Source organism: Opisthocomus hoazin, chromosome 1 (genome assembly GCF_030867145.1).
Source record: "Opisthocomus hoazin isolate bOpiHoa1 chromosome 1, bOpiHoa1.hap1, whole genome shotgun sequence".
Lineage (NCBI taxonomy): Eukaryota > Metazoa > Chordata > Aves > Opisthocomiformes > Opisthocomidae > Opisthocomus > Opisthocomus hoazin.
The window spans coordinates 149,826,570-149,843,050 of NC_134414.1; the positions used below are offsets into that span (position 1 = coordinate 149,826,570).

At 44.1% G+C, this 16,481-nt stretch overlaps 1 protein-coding gene across 2 annotated transcripts in view; it reads right to left on the reverse strand.

The window, feature by feature from the left end:
• The window catches only part of LOC104336122 (alpha-2-macroglobulin), a 41,967-nt gene that overhangs the window by 16,505 nt on the left and 8,981 nt on the right, over positions 1-16,481 (reverse strand). The window contains exons 6-21 of one of the 2 annotated variants that reach the window (XM_075441342.1): positions 15,379-15,547; positions 13,364-13,448; positions 12,531-12,654; positions 11,498-11,612; positions 11,252-11,361; positions 10,227-10,388; positions 9,729-9,956; positions 8,024-8,087; positions 6,647-6,789; positions 6,139-6,288; positions 5,761-5,931; positions 4,948-5,038; positions 3,374-3,500; positions 2,861-3,089; positions 1,591-1,717; positions 868-989 (exon numbers count right to left, since the gene is read on the reverse strand). In XM_075441342.1, the coding sequence (XP_075297457.1) occupies positions 868-989; positions 1,591-1,717; positions 2,861-3,089; positions 3,374-3,500; positions 4,948-5,038; positions 5,761-5,931; positions 6,139-6,288; positions 6,647-6,789; positions 8,024-8,087; positions 9,729-9,956; positions 10,227-10,388; positions 11,252-11,361; positions 11,498-11,612; positions 12,531-12,654; positions 13,364-13,448; positions 15,379-15,547 (2,217 nt within the window). Of the gene's footprint in view, positions 1-867; positions 990-1,590; positions 1,718-2,860; positions 3,090-3,373; positions 3,501-4,938; positions 5,039-5,760; positions 5,932-6,138; positions 6,289-6,646; positions 6,790-8,023; positions 8,088-9,728; positions 9,957-10,226; positions 10,389-11,251; positions 11,362-11,497; positions 11,613-12,530; positions 12,655-13,363; positions 13,449-15,378; positions 15,548-16,481 lie in introns of both variants that reach the window. The other variant, XM_075441333.1, reaches the window with a different exon arrangement.

Genomic DNA, 16,481 nt, shown 5'->3' on the forward strand with positions numbered 1-16,481 from the left:
TTTTCTGAAGTTACATATTACACGAATCCTAGCTCTGCCTTACTGAAAATTGGAATGTCTGCAAAGTAAGGAGGAGTTGCAATGATATATATTCCTCCTGACTTAATTTTGTTAAATATCATTATACCTACCTGTCATGCGTAAGATTGACAATATTATGACATGTGATATTATATAAATTTCACTATACAACAAGCTCGTAATCTGTGCTATTAATATCACAGGGAGTCTTATACTGTGGATTAATTTTATGAGTGGCTATTTATCATGGGAAAAGCTGTGGTTTTATCATTGTGAAACACTGCTTAAGAAAAAAAATGTATAAAAGAATGCAAAAATAAAAAGTTCATACTGTTTCAAACACTCTTAAAAGTGTAATAAGAACAATTCAAAACAATGATGTTAGTTTTGTTTGGAAATATTTGTAGATTGTGGTGACTGTTCCATATTCCAGAGTACTGGACATGTGCTGGAGGAGACGCAGAAGGTTTCTGGCAAGTCTTCCATTTACGACCTTTCCCTGTGATTTATTACAGGTAAAACCAAGGAGTTCTCATTTATCTCCCCAATGATGTGTCTGGGACAAACCTGTCATTATTGCCTGCCTTATTATTTCTGTCCCACTGTGTAATGTAATACCCTGTTTTTACTAAGAGACAGAAACCTTATGAGTTATGGGCTCTCTTGGCCTGTGTGAGATTTATCAATGCTTCTTCTATAAAAGCATGCAGAATTACAGTCACACAAGCCATTATTGCTACTATCATGGCTAAAATGGAAAACCTTTATCATACAGCAACTGTTGCTGTGGAGCATGAAATTATTATTATTACTTTTCTGTGCCAGCAAACTCAGCAGCCCACATACCTCCACCAGCAGCTGCCTGATGACCGTGTCCTTCCGCCCTTTCTCAGGGGTCTCCACGATGGTGTTCCCGCAGGGCTGCTGGTCCTGCAGGGCCTCAGTGCTCACTGAGAACTCCACCTGCCCTGGAGGAAACAGGGGTCAGCCAGCCCTGCTGGGCAGAGCCAGGGAAACATGGGTTTGTGTTTGTGCTGGGCACTCTCTGGTGCATTACAGAGAAGGTTTTCCAAGAAGAGAACTAAACTCGAGACAGTGTTTTCTCTTGATCCATCTGCAGCCTTCCAGGCCACCTCCTTCATGATGGCCACCTGAGCAGGTGTTGGTCCATCAGCAAGAAGAGTAGAGGAGGGGCAGGTCTTGTAAATCAAACAGGCTTGTTCTGAGAGGCTTCAGAGAAAGCAAGCTTTGATTAAAATATTTCAAACTTAGCCACATTAAGATACGACATTCTCAGCTCCGCAACCAAAATGCCTGAGTGCTTTGCATGCCTTAAAGGAATCTGTGATTTCAGATGTTAAGAAAACAATGGCCCATAACACTGAAATTGTTTAGGACCTGGAAACTGCATCCCAGCGTAGCGTCTCAACCTCAGTGTTGGATTTCTCACTTCTGGCATAGACAAGGTTCTTCCAGACAGGTTTGGAGTCACCCAGCTCCTCACACCAAAGGTCTGATGTCACCCACAGATATCTGATCCCAGCATTTTGGTTTTGCCCAGTCTCTTACCTAGAGATCTTGGCGTTACTGCCCAAGCCACAGTTTTCCTTTCATTTGTGCAGACGCAGTAGGATTCTTCCTGCTTCTCTACTGGTGTAGCCAGGAAATGAGTAGATTCAGCCAGAGACACGCTGACCTGCCGGTTGTACAAAGAGGCGTCATGAAGTTTGGAATTGCAGAGAAGCTGGGGTTACTGGAGTCAGCACACTACGTGGAAATGGGTAGTGGAGCTGGCTATACTGTGGGACTGAGAAACTTACGGGTATTGCAGAGCAATGACTGGGTGATAAAGTGGGAAAAGACTGAGATGTGTACAACTGTAAGAGATTAGGGAGGTAAATGTAGAGAACAAGATGTGTGTCTTTGGGAAGGAAACCGATTCTGGGAAAATGGAGAGCATGACCCAGTTGTGTGTGTAAAGGCAAAGCAGTGGCTACAAACTTAGCCATGAATTAAAGACCCCTCTCACCATTAGTTAGGAGAAGAGGTAAAACACTAGCAGTGGGAGAGCTAGTAAGGGAACAAGAGAGAGTGGAATAAGGAACCTGAAAATAGCAAACAAAACAGGAAAGACAGGGAAATGAATGAGAGTGCATTGGAATGGCTGGATCAACACTCCTCCTTGTTTCAGCTTCATTCCTTTTAGAACAAAAATAGGTATTTATAAAAAAACTGAGCACAGGTGATTGACATTTTGTTCGAATCACCTCCCAGATTCTCTCTTGTCTTTTTGTGACATTTTGTTCGAATCACCTCCCAGATTCTCTCTTGTCTTTTTGTTGGTGAAAGAATCTGGATAAGAATAGTGAAGCTATATAGCTCTGCTTGTGTCTTCGGGGCAGATGTAATAAATCACACGAAGTCTGCATATTCCAGCAAATCTGGTGTGATACTTTATGAGATGTTTATACGAGATGAGATTAAAGGCTGAACACAGATATCCACCCTGGTGAACCTGGAGTTTCCATGTGGGTATGCAATGATGCTGTGGTCTGTGAATAACTCAAGTTTCAAATTTCTATAGGACAATGATATACATCTGTAATGACAAGGCTGGGCGCCTCAGCAGCAGAGCTTTAGGTCCTGAATCAAACGCAGCTTTCAAAACTTTGTCGGAAAAACATATTCCCCCTTCCTTAAATACACCAAGAACTCCTGCTTACGTACACCTATACGAAATTATAGTCAGATATCAGTCATCTGGCTTAGGAAACCGTAAGTGGCCATTTGTAGTTTTCCCTAAGCTGTCAGACTGAGCAAAGTCATGAATGTCTCTTACCCTGATGCAGGCGGTCAGGTAGTTGAAAACGGTGGCTTTCAGCGTGAAGGCCTCCCCACGCACCACAGAGTAGGGCAATGTGAGCTCTACAAAGAAGGGCTGGAAGGCTCTGAGGGACACTGTCGGGGACAGGCCAAAGCCCGTGTCTGCCGAAGTGCAGAAGGCGTTGGCTTTCCACTCGGTGATGGTGTCAGGGATGGTCACATCTAGATCAGCATTTCCCTCAGAGCTGGTGAGGCATGGAGAACAAGACTTCAGTTATATTCTGGTGATCATCTGTGTTTTTCTCAGCCTACTGAACAACACCAGCTGACAGAAAACTCCTGACCAGTTGGGATATGGGCACTGGCTTTTGCATGTTCTCCCAAAGTATCCTAGACTTAGTGACCCTGAAAAATCCCTCTGTGTACTAGAAATACCCCTGTCACTGAAATACTATTATTCCATCGAGGCTTAAATATCTTCCAAGTTTTTGAACCAGTGACCACACTCTACATTCCCATGAACACTTACTTCACTGAAACTATGTCCCAGATCCATGTCTCAGGGAAGTACTTCCGGATGGTCGCCACAGGATTGCCAGCATCCATATGATCCGTTATTTCATAGTCCAAATTTTCAAGCAGACTCAGTGCAGTGACTAGAAAATTTGTTCAAGGACAGAAAGATAGGAAAAGACCTGTCAAACTCTGTTCTAAATCAGGAGGATACTCTCCTTCCAGGTAGTGGTTATTCTTAGCTAAAATTTTAAAATTGGAAGAACAGCTTTGAAACCTTGGCTAGTGGAAACAAATGTGTTTCTCTGTTGCCATCTCAGTATTTAATCTTTCCTGATGTTGCTGCTCTTCTTACAGAGATATGATGTGGTTGAGCACTCGTCCTCGACTGCCAGCAAAGCCAGCAGTGCCAAAAGAGCCAATGATGATGATGTTATTGAGGCTACATTTATATTGCAACACAGAGTCAAATGTGGAATTTACTGCCTCCAGATATTACTGTTGCACGCAGTTTATTAAATTCACTTGAAGAATTGATTGTATTTATACATGACCAGAAACACAAGCTACACCTGGCCCTCCCCTCCTCTAAGATTCTTTTGAGATGAATATAGGTCTTGACATCTCTGGCCGTTAGCAAGCAAATGGTTCCAGAACAGGGAGATGCTTTCTCACAGTGTTGCATAGTGTCTTGCTTTATGAAAGGTTTTCCATCAGCCTGAGAAGATGTTATATCTTCCCAAAGCCGCCAGTTGTCTCAGGCTATGCTTCGAAGACAAATCCTGCATTTCAAAACCAAAGACCTGATCTGTTATGAATAGAGGGCTAGAAGCTATCACCAGATCAAAACCTGTCATTTTTCAGTAGAAGCTGGGATACTGCACCAGAAAAGTCAATGACTGGAAGTGATACAGGTGAGAGTGTTTTATATAGTCTTTCTAATCTCAGAACTATTCAGAAAAAAAAAATTAATATCACTATGCGATGTTCATAATCACTGAAGTTGCAGAGAAGTGACGTGACCTACCCAGCCTCTTACAGTCATGGGAGTGGGAGAGCTGGGAACAGAACCACATTTCTCAGCCCCCAGTGGTAAAATATCTACCCACAGAACTGTACCACCTTCTCGTTTATCTTGGCCCAGTTTTGCCCTAGCTGTTCCTCTAGTTATTGCTAGAATGTGACTACGTAGAAGTAAAGACTTCTTTTTTAGGTTTCCATAGCTCGGATCTGATGGAAAACAGCCACTACTTTGTACTGGCCCAGTGCATCCAATGCAGGCAGACCGTCTCAGTGCCTACAGGATCCCTGCTGTAGGGGCTGTCACTGGAGTCAGAGAGCACACACAGTTCCAGCCAGGCACATCTGTCCAGCTGGGGATAAGCAGACAGAGGTGAATCAGTTTCATATTTCAGGACTGAGGCTGGAAGGGAGTGATCCTGAATTAGGTCAGTATTATCTGACAAGAAACTCTGGTCTGCCTGGTGTAATTAATATTCAAAGAAGTAGAGGGAAGGAAAGAAGCAGGGCGGTAAATTTTAGGTAGTTGTGTGGGAGGTAAAATGAAGCACATATTCATACTAGAACTACCGTAACTCCTTTCCATCGTGTGTCCTGGGTAATGCTGGCAGACTTCAGGCTTATGGATCTTGGTGCTAGTGAAGACTTTTAAGCCCAATTCCTAGTAAACAAAGAAAAAGAAGAGCAAAAAATATGGAAATACAGTTTTGAAAAGAAACTATTTTTAGTATGTCAAGAATAGATGTACTTATGTCTGGTATCAATCATAATAATAAAGGCCTGTATATAAGTGCCAGATAGATTGGTTCAACCCACATGTTGAGGTTTTATCATGTTATACTCATCCTAAGGCTAAATCGTGGCATGATCAGATGGAATGCTAAGGCCACAGGTCTACCTTGAGGACATCCGCCTGAGTGAAAATGACATGTGTGGTAAGTGTTAGACTGAGCGTACCCAAAAAGTCTTGTGGAGGACTCTCTAGATGGGTATAGGTGAGTTTGTGGGTTATCAAAGTAACTGACACTTTATTAAATACCTATCTACACCCGATAGAGAGAGAACATGCGCTACTGGGGAAGAGTTTCTAATATTACTGTACCAGGAGTCACTTCTGAGCACTGTTTCTTTACTTAAGCCCATTCACAGCTATCTCTACTAGCAATGAGGAGACCCTTCAAAGTTTTAATGGCTCAGAGAAGCACTCGGGTACCAATGATGGGCTACACAGATGCAGGGCCTGAGACTGTTTACTATCTTGCACACAAAGTCAGCAAGCTCAAAGCAAAGTTCACTAAAAAGCCCTTCAGGAGAGGGGAGAAGAGGAGAGGAGACTGTATGCTGAAAAGGAATAACAAATTAAAATAAAAGACTGGAGCTTACTTTGAGAATGTCATAGGCATCACCTTCGCCATCAGGAGAAATGGGTACGTAGATGAATCCATTTAATAACCTGTTGTCAAGTGACACACAAGGGTTTACATTGTCTTCTTCCAGGTAGTAGTCCTTGAAGCTATAGCCCCGGATTTCCTTCAGTGGGAGAAGATCATACACCTGGGGAAATGCAAACAAACAGGCAAAAGTGTGGCAGGTCAGCACTTACAGGGACACAGACACTACTTAACACTCCTTTGTTAAAAGCCAGCTTCTAAAACACAAGTGTAGTGAATGCAGCTATAAAAACACATGGCCCCATGTCCACAGTGGTGTTAATTGTAGTTGAAGAGCTAGTTCTCATTACCAGAAATAATGCAGACTTACAGAGCTGGGAGAGAGCTCATCTTCAGGCTTCATGAGGAGCACGCTCTTGTCCACAGCACGGAGGGCGCACAGGGACCTTGGTGTGGTATGGAGTTGCAGGCGTGTGTTGGAGGCAGGAAGACCTTCCTTGGGTGCAAAACTCAGTCTGACCTGCAACCCCAAAAGGAAGTTAAAGCAGCCCCTTTTCCAGGTGCTGTTACATGCTATTATACTGAAGCATCTAGCCTTGTCAACTGAGCTCTGCTTGTGCCTTGCAGCTCTTCTAATATATATTCAGCTTTGACCAGTGTCATTAATAATGACCAGTGGTTCTCTTTCTTACTCTGTCCCGCTCCACTTTCTTACAGTTATGGCTTTGTAACTTCTTCTGGAGTTTCAGTGACCAATCCTCAGTCAGCATCTGGTCAGACCATTTAATGAACCTGTTGTGAATTCTGCTTCCCTTCTGGAACTGATAAGTGAACTACTGGCCACGAGACAAACATGGTTTGCATAAATATATACTCACTTTATTGGGGAGGCAACTTTCAACCTGGAAATCTGCTGAACTGGCGATGACTTCCCCACTGGGTGAAGTGGTGTACACAAGCATCCGTGCCAGGGGAGCAATTGCTGCCTCAACAGGGAAGGTCAACTGAAACGTCCCATAAGCTAACAGAGAGAAAAGAGGCTAAGCAACATACAAGAAGTTCCAGTACATGCATTTGCTTTCCCCAGATAAAAAACTCAAGTTCACTCATACTGAATGCTTTTTGTTAGCAGGGCCAGGAATACTGATACATGACTAAAGTCTATGGCTGTTGCTGCTGAAGACACCTGCATTCAAACAGTGATCATATAAGAGCCAAATGGGAGGAGTTCGGTTGGCCTCAACATGCCTTCTAGATTCTCTCCAGTTAACATCTGGCATAATTTCCTACTGTTCCCAACCCCATTCTTCCTCAAGCTCCAAGATATTCTGCAGTCTACAAAAAAGAGATGAGGGACAAAAATGAAGAAATAAGGGACTGTTGTAATGGGTGGCAGCAGTCAAGATTGCAGAGTGGTTGAAAGAACAACTTTCAGAAGTTATTGCTAAGCAAGCATTTAGCTGGAACACCAAAGTGTTGCTCCAACCACAGTGGAAAATGCCCCTCTGTTTAAAGAATCTTTCTAGCTGGGCCTAAGCTTCATGTCACAGTCTGGACAAAGGTGATAGAACATCTCTTGTTATGAGCCAGGGTGTTAGTTTAGTCACTACTACTAGTGAGCATACAGGACTTTCTATGAACATGTAGCACACATGATCTTTTACTTCCATATACTGTTTATATCCACTGCAGCACAACTTCTTCTCACAGACTTCCAAAATGTCTCCCTAGTCTCATTGTTGAAAGACTTTTAAAGATGTATCATAGCCAGCCTCAGTTACCAAAATGTGTAATCCTTGGACATTTATATGAATAAAATTAAATGTATTGGTTAGAATATAAGTATGTATGTGTTTGCATGCTTATAAGGGAGAATCAACACTAAAAAAAAAGAAGGAAAATCAGAGAGAGAAAGAAAAGACAAGTTCTTCTTCTTGCTCACTGTACCTGTGAGTCTCACAACACTGGTAAACATCCACAATCTGAATAGGATGGAGTGGTCAGCAGAAAGTGTTGGTTTGAGGAAAAAAGGACAGATTTTTTGCTGAATTTTATAAAATTTTCTGGTCAAAAAATTAGCACCTGACAGAACTCAGAGAAAACAAAACTAGCTCAAGCCACTTCATTTAAAAAGATTTAATTTTCAGAATGCATTTCAATTCAAACATTAAATGCTTAAATTGAAATAATTTCTCTACATTCCTCCTGCCCCCAAATTATCATCAGAGATGCTGAAAGTGCATAGTTCTGCTTACCCTCTCCAGGATTCACAGTCAGATCATGGGTATCTGCTAACATAATGCCTCCCTTGGCCATCACCTGTGTGACAGAGAGACCTTTCTGTAATTGTTGTTACTGGTGTTGAAGGGAAGGAGAATGAACGTTCACTGGGTTAACTGTAGAGTGTGAGTATGAATAGCACTGCCAGCTGTGAGCAAAACCAAGAAGATACTAGGCAAGTGCCAGACTGGAGTTTACTGTGTCTTTTGAGACAGAAATATTCAATCCTAGGAAGACCAGTGTTTCCTCGTTGGTCAGACCTGGCTTCCCTTTTGTTCAAATGTGCTTTGCCTCTGAGCACACATAAGTTTGGGGGTCATATGCACATTTCTAGTAATTTGGATCAGACTGATGATCAAAAGTTCTCCTCACTCCACTCCCAGTTGCATTGTGAAACAGTTTGGAGAAAAATTTAATCAGGATTAGCTTCATAACGCACACAGAGTTAGAATAGAAGAGCACAGGCTGTAAATAAGAAGAGCTTGAATAAGGTACCTGAAGTCAGGCCCTAAGCAACAGCCTGAATGCTAACTGTAATTTCCTCATTTCTGTAAAAAGTTTCCTTTTTCATAATCAAAACCACTTTTTATATAATTACTTGCCATGTAGGACATCTATTCCATAGCACCATATTTTAATTTCAATATCTGGGATCCAGACCTAGAAAAACATCACTGTTTGGTTACATGCTGTATGTATACACTTAAGACCAGCTTTTCCAGGCTATCGTGATAAACAGGAATCTTGTGCTTCAATTTATTATTAGCAGTCCTGAAAATAAGCACATGGACATCTCTACCACAGGTTCCTGTTCTCTTTTCTGTAGTCTCAGTCTAAGTGTCCCTGATGTTCTGTACAATTCATCAGAACAGGAGTGTCTGTTGCACTGATTTCTTCTAGTTATCCAAGGCTACTCTCATCTCTTCTGCTAGTGTCACTAAATGGGAAAAGCAGAAAAACAAATTTAGGGGGAAAGAAGTTCTATTTGAATATTCATCTGATTCTTCTTGTTCTCCCAAGCAAAACTGACAGATCAGTTCAGTCACAGTTGAAGGAGTCTCTCTTCTCTGCCTCCCAAATGAATCAATTCATGGTTCTCAGTGCCAGCGCGTTATAGTCTGTTCCAGTTACTGGTGGCAACCCAAACTTTTCATCATTGCCTGATATACGACCTAAGCTCTAAGCTTATTGGGCTTTTCTGGTGCTGTAGTTAGAGGTGTTGCTTTAGTTTCAGAGGTCAGATGACTACTAAAGGACAAAACAGTAGGAGACTGCTTTCCTCCTTGTCTTTCGTCTTGTAGGATGGTGGGTCCTGAGCTGTGACCACATATGAACGACAATTTGGAATCGGGCAAAGTGGGAGTGGAGTATTATGAAATGAGTCTTGGATGCGGCACTCAAGACAATGCTCTCTCCATCAACATTTTGTCTCTCTTCTTTTCTTAATAAACATGTACCCTTTACCCATGTCTGCACACAGAAGATAACATAAGAAACATTATGGAAATACGTTTAAATCCCGCTGCCATAGGCCACTCTTTCAGTTTCAAATTCTTGCTGCCATTACTGGCTAAGGACTGACCATATAGCAGTGTTATGGTTGCTCATCATGGAAGGTAACTACATGTGCCACAGTGCTCTCTGTGGCCATAGATCAAAGTAACCACAAATAATTCTTACCAAATAGTAAATGACAATTTTCTTCTGCTCCCCTATGGCCTCTGGTGTGAAGATATAGTGCACCTGGATCTCCGTGGGGAAGCCACAACTTAATGTCTCAGGCTTTGGCTCAATTTTGAGGAAACTCTTACTGGCGGAGTAAAACCGACTTATTCTACGCACGGCATGCTCATATGAAGGTGTGATCCAGCTGCTGTCATAGCAGTTCAGTTCAGGTTTATGATCAGCCTGATAAAGAAGAATAAAAAGTTCACAGCTGACCAAAACCAGGTAACAAGTCACATGAAAATTCACAGAAAAGCTCTGGGTATGTTCTGCATTTCCCACTCTTAGAAGAAGGTAGAGAACACACACAGGAGATACAGAGAAGACCTGCCAAGAAACTTGCTTTATGTTCTGATTGGCAGAAGGACTGATAACCCATGGATAGGTATTTTCCCCGATGATCAGCAAGACAGAGGCTTACCCCAGTCCCCCTGCCCTGTCTCTGCCACTTACTCGGATTTCCAGGGAAGCTTGTGTGAAGGTGGTAGTGTCTATGGAAAACCAGGATTGTCCCTGCTCATCTGTAGTGTAATTCCCTTTGTATCTGTCTCCATCCACAGAAATCATGATGGTTTCATTGGCAATAGGAGCATTGGTGCCATTTACCAGCTTCACCTAACAGAGCAAAAACAAACTTCAGGTTTTAGACTAGAAACAGAAAACAATTCTCAAGTCTTAAAACCCTTCCTCCTTTTCCTCCTTGCCAGGCAGGATGTTTTTACAGAGAAGAACAAAAGACATGAACGTAGAAATGTGTGGGGTGAGTCCCGAGTTGTCTGAGGCTGCAACTGAGAAAATTCTCAGCAAAACAATCTGCCTGGCCCAGGGAAATTATCTGTCAGAGCCCTAAGTTCCTCAACAGATTTTAATTCCCCTGGCCACCTTCATCTGGTACCTCCGCCACATATCATCTGCCTCTTGGTTCAAGCTCTAAGTTCAGGCTTGTGCCTTGCCCCAGTCCTTGACTAAAGCTATGTTGGAGGTAGACCTACACCCAGCTCTTTCTCCTGCTGTTCCCATCTGGTTAACTGAACTTCCTTGGTTGAGCTCAGCCCTGATCATCACCTCACATTGTCTGGCGATCGCTGGACTGTTGGTAGAACCTATTGATGTCACTACCCCTGCTCTGCTCATTCTGGTTGGGTACTGTAGGACTGTGCCCTTGTTGATGAGGTTACTACGCCTAACTGTGTTGTGGTCACCCTTCGCACCTGGATAGCGTTCCCTTGTGGAATAGCCCACACTTGCTGCTCCCTGACGTTATTCTCAGGTGTCTGAACGACAGGCAGCCTATTCTCTACCGAGCTGACTGCCAGGAGTTCAGGGCCATGTGTCCGTTAGAATGGCCTGACTGACAATAATTCATCTGCCTGTGCAAAGGCAGAGGAAGGTGGACCACGTCATCCATACACTGATGGGACTGTGCACTTGTGAGGTTGCTGTGCCATTTATTGTCCAGGGTCTCAGAAGTTCCCTACCCTCCCAAAGAGTGGGATCCCTGGTCTGTACTGAGAGTCCAGCAGGTCAAAGCTGATTTTGCTCATGGTAGATGTGATTCCACAGGAGCCTGTTCCAGTCATCTCTGTTCCTGAGAGAGAGCACAGTAAAGAGGGATTATTAATGAACAGCAGCATTTCTAGACATGTCACTCCACTTTCCTCAACTTTTCCAGGCCCTCCTGTTATGGTCTGCCATTCACTTTGCTGTCTCCATGTGATACATACCTGTGCCATCTTCTGTGATCTTGCCGTGCACTTCAATGCCCATCTCATATCCCCTGCGCTGGAGCTGAAATATCTTGGTACTTACTACACCAGAAACACACCCACGGGCATCTGCCTAAGCAGGGAATTGGAGAGAAAATTGGAATTCTGTGAACAAATTTGGTGCCTTGTGGGACAGGAATAGATACCCCAAACCCAACATGCATGTCTGTCACAAAGTCATAGAATCACAGAACGGTAGGGGTTGGAAGGGACCTCTGTGGGTCATCTAGTCCAACCCCCCTGCCGGAGCAGGGTCACCTGCAGCAGGCTGCACAGGACCTCGTCCAGGCAGGATTTGAATATTTCCAGAGAAGGAGACACCACAGCCCCTCCGGGCAGCCTGTTCCAGTGCTCTGTCACCCTCAAAATCACAGCCTTATGTTCTAGGGTTGTCTCCAAGACCAGAAATTGTTCATAGGCTGTTTCCCAGTGCTTCATCCACACATTTTCTGTGTTCTGTGAGGTACCTGACACTCATTTCTCCAAGGCATGCACTGGCTTCCTTGTTAACTCCCTCCTACCTTAGTTTTGGTTTTCTTCCTGTTTCTTCCGTTGTCTTCACTCTTTTCCTTGTTGCCCTTTCTCCTTTCTCCTGTGTTTGACCCATATACAATACCTCCTTCTTGTTATCTCCTCATCTTCTTTGCTCTCTGCTCCCTGCCAGTCTGTTCCACAGTTACAAAACTCCTTCACAGATTCTTTTCTCAGTTTGGGGATCAATATCACGGACATTGCAGCTGCTAACTGGAAATTTGTCACTAGTTTCAATGGGGTCAGGATTTCAGCTGTGGGGTCTTCTTCATCAGTTTGGTTTCCAGTTTAATGACCCACCTCTTAAGAATGCATTCCTCTGAGAACATCTGCTTTTCCCTGGATAAAGTGCTATCTCTGATGTCCTACTCTCTCACAACAGTCACAGGTCTGGCCTCCTTTGGACAACATTGCCCATTACCCATAAGACAAACCCCTACATTTTAATCTTGGGACTCACCTGCCTAGTGAATTCTTCACACACAGCTTCTGCTTCTTTTCCATAACAATTTGAAGCAGAATGGGAAAAATTCCGGCACACTTGGACATTCACCAAACCAGGAACAGGTTTCCCGTAGGTGTACCTACAATCACAAAATGTTAAACAATATATTAGATGATGAGACAATTAGTCAGAGTCACACTCAGACACATCTCCTTAAAGACCTTTGTGGATGACTTCCTAGTACTTCTTCTTAAAGGCTGACTCGTATGATATTTTAATGATTCTAGTGATTGTGTTTCCATCATTTCCATGGTGTGATTCTTCCATCATCCATTAGAATCTGTTCTAGGTGGGAGGCCTATGCAGGAACGCAGTAAAAGACTGTCTGCAGAAAATTGTTTCAGCCAGGCCTATCCTTGTATCACAAACTCCTGAGGGTTCAATAAAGAAGTAGAAAGGCAACGAGGGGCTCAGGAGGAGCAATTTATGAGTTTAAAATGAGAACACTGGGTTTGCACCAGCTGTTTAAGTAGTGTCTGATCTGACATCTCTGAGTATGTGAGGATTCAGGATTGGCAGAGAAGCTCTAACTGAAGAAATGTAAAGACAGAAAAGGAAAATGTGCAGTAAATTGGGAGGAGAGAGCTGCAGATTGGTTTGGCATCATCTTCTACAGAACACAGAGAAGACCCTTTACTTTGTTCAGGTTCGGGTTTGATAGGGTGGAACAAGACTGCACTAGATGTCTGAGAAAAGCATGAAAAGCCTTCCTCAGCTCTTTTCATCCTCAGCAGAAAGGAGGGGTGAAGGATGAGCAAGAGAGATTTGACTCCAGCTCTGTGACTCACAGACCGCAGACGGACACTGGAAGCTCCGTGTCCTTGATAGTGATCGCCTTGGGCAGCTTCACCAGGACCTCGTACTTGGGCAGCACTAGATGGGAGAGAGAAAGCCTGATATGAGAAGAGTGATGGAGAGCTGTGTACTACACAGCAACCCAAACACAGAGCTGGGATCATCTTAATAGGAACCATTAGCTCTCTGTGGTCTGCAGTACAGCTTTGCAACCCCTTCCCTAGGTTTTCTCAGCCTTCACCACCTTTTTGGATTTAAAGGGAATTTGAGGAGGGTTGTAGCCCTTACCTTCCCTCATTTGCAGCACATGCTCATGGGATCCCATTGGCACAAGACAGCTGTATAGATCCCTTACATATGCCCATTCAGAAGGACACACTGGTCCTATGTGTTGTGTTCCATGTTTCACAATACATAATTTGCAACTAAGACTTGGAGTAGCACATTCACCACATGTGTCATTTACCACATTGAAATGGTTTGAATTATTGATACTCTCGGTCTGTTTCTTACTGCTCTGGAGATCCCAAGCTGCTGTTAGGGTCACTAACATGTAACATATGAAACTGTCCTGCATGTCCAGACAGTTCTAGGGAATCTAGCCACAGACTCTCAGGTCTGTATTTTCAAGTGGACGAGGCAGCAACAACGTCTGATATAAAGGGTGGCAAGGAAATGGTATATTTTGCTCCTGAGTGTTAAGTTATATCCCTCTTCCCATATTGCCTCTTGCAACCCTAAGCCCGCAACTACTCAAGCCCAGGACTGGACGGCAGCCTGTCATGGCCTGCTTGCAGGCTGTACACCTGAGGGCTTTTTCACAGTGCAAGGAAAGAAGAGTGGGGAGGGTGCACACCCAGACCCGAGAACTGGAAAGCAACCCTAGGTTATACAGTTTAGACATAAATTTGCTGCTAGGATGGGAGGTAGAGCTCAATGTTTCAACTCCAGGGCACATTTCCTCAAAAGGCTGTAAGAAAATTAGCAACAAGGAAGATTCATGGGAATAAGACTAAAGAACAAATAAAAGAAAACCGAGTTTAGTGTGAGGCTAAGAAAGGGACGTACATCTTTGATTTTGGGGGGCATTCAGGATGATCTTTGTGGGAGGAGGCATAGCCCATCTGTCATTATGGCAGGCCAAAGTGTATAACCTGGTTTCTGTTGAAATTATTCACCATGTTCATACTAGCCACCGTGCCTACTCTGAGTGAAATAGGCCAGCTCCCATGGACTGCAGTGACAGTCTTCTTTGGGTCTGCACCCTGTGTTTTCCAGAAACAGCAGGTTCTGAGCAACGGGCTGTGGTCATTCTGTCTCCATGTACAGCGGGTGGGAGCCCAGGAGCACGGAGCACAGCCTAGCAGCCTCCTCAGGCACACACAGCCTAGCCAGAGTACATGTCTACAAACTGGGAAGGTTCGTTACAGAACTAGGGGTTAGACTGCTCCCTGGGGCAGCACATTCCTCCTTACTCAGTCTCTGCTACCAGATTGTTTTCATCTGCTTGTAACATTTGTGGGGTGTTCTTCTTCAAACTGAAGTTTTCTACCAAACATATTTTCTAAGCTTTTGTAGAAACAAGGAAGAAGATGGAAAAGAGAGAGGACTACAAGTGGAGAAATGGAACTGATGCAGATGATGAGAGAGGCAAAACAGGGTCACCAAAATATTGTCATCTTTTATTCTGTATGTAGTGCTACTTGCAACAAGCTGCTGGACTGGAAAGCAACTAAAACAAAGTCAGCTGAAATTGGTGTCACAAGCCATGCACAGGAAGCCTGTCAGACCCTGTACTCCCGAGAGCACTATGAGCAAATACAATCTCAGGCAGGTTGCAGAGACACCTTAAAGTGAGCAACCATCTCTGATAGCACTTTCTGGGTCAGCCCCTCTGAACCCCATTGCCTATCTCTTCAGTCCCTCCCTTCTCCATGCCATTCCTAGGAAACCCCAAAGTCACAGTAAAAGGCACTGCTGTCAGTCCCACTTGCAGCCCATACCTTACCATATTCCTTCACTGTGAAGGAGTGCTTCACATAGGACGAGAAGCTCTTCTGCACGACTATTTTGTAGGTGCCTTGGATGGGCTCTGAGGTGAGAGGGAAGGAGAGCTGCGTAAGGCCGGTCTCTAGTTCCACCCCTTGCCATTGGTACACACGGTTTCTCTGGGGATCCTGCAGGTGAGGACAACTCAGAGTCACAAGGCAGTACAGAAGGCTCCCAGGGACAGAGCAGTGGAGCGCCCAGTATGTACACATCCTGGGTGGGAAATGCCTGGCTGTCATTATTCAGTAATCTGTGACGATCTGTGAGCATTTACATGTCAATTCTGCAAAACAAGCATGCAAGAAATCTTTTTAACCCTGGAGGTCCTGTGTGATCTCCCCCTCAGCTCTACCTGCATGCTTATGAAGGATGGGGCCAGGAAGCTGGGGAGGACAGACTGGCAAGGCAACAAGATGAAGAGATGGACAGCAGGAGTGAGAGGAGCACAGGGAGAAAGGAGGGAAGTTTCAGTCTCCTTCACTTGCTATACAGCCTGCTAAAAGTCTCTTTTTCCATGCCTGGAACAGAGACTGAGTACCAGTGCATAACCTGGAATGTGACACCTGATCTATCTATAGGACTGAGAAATGTACCTGTGTAAGATTCCAAAGCTTGTGGTGGGGTGGGGGAGTGGGGACAGGAACAGAGGAAAGGATATCACATATATTTGCATCCAGCTGAGAGCTCTCTCTTCTTGTCTCCTCCTGCTCCTAATGGTGGACCTGAAATCTCAGCACTGCTACAGCTGAGCATTGCTCATTATGAACGGCCTGTCAATCGGCTGTGCTCCAAATTCATCCGCTCAGCCCCAAATGTCTTGTAGAAGTCACCGAACCAACACAGTGGTGCTGCGTAGTTTGATGCACCCGTTCCGGGCTCCTCAGCAGGATGGTTAATGTTTACAGTCTTTCATCTTCTGCCTGCTCTTTGCATTGTACCTTGGCTGTCACCAAAAGTCTATTTACTCTAGATAGGTATGTGACTGTGTGCATTTACTTCACTGAGATTTTATCTCAGGGCTTAGGGAAAAGGGGATGTGAATGACAACTCCCAGTTGGAGGT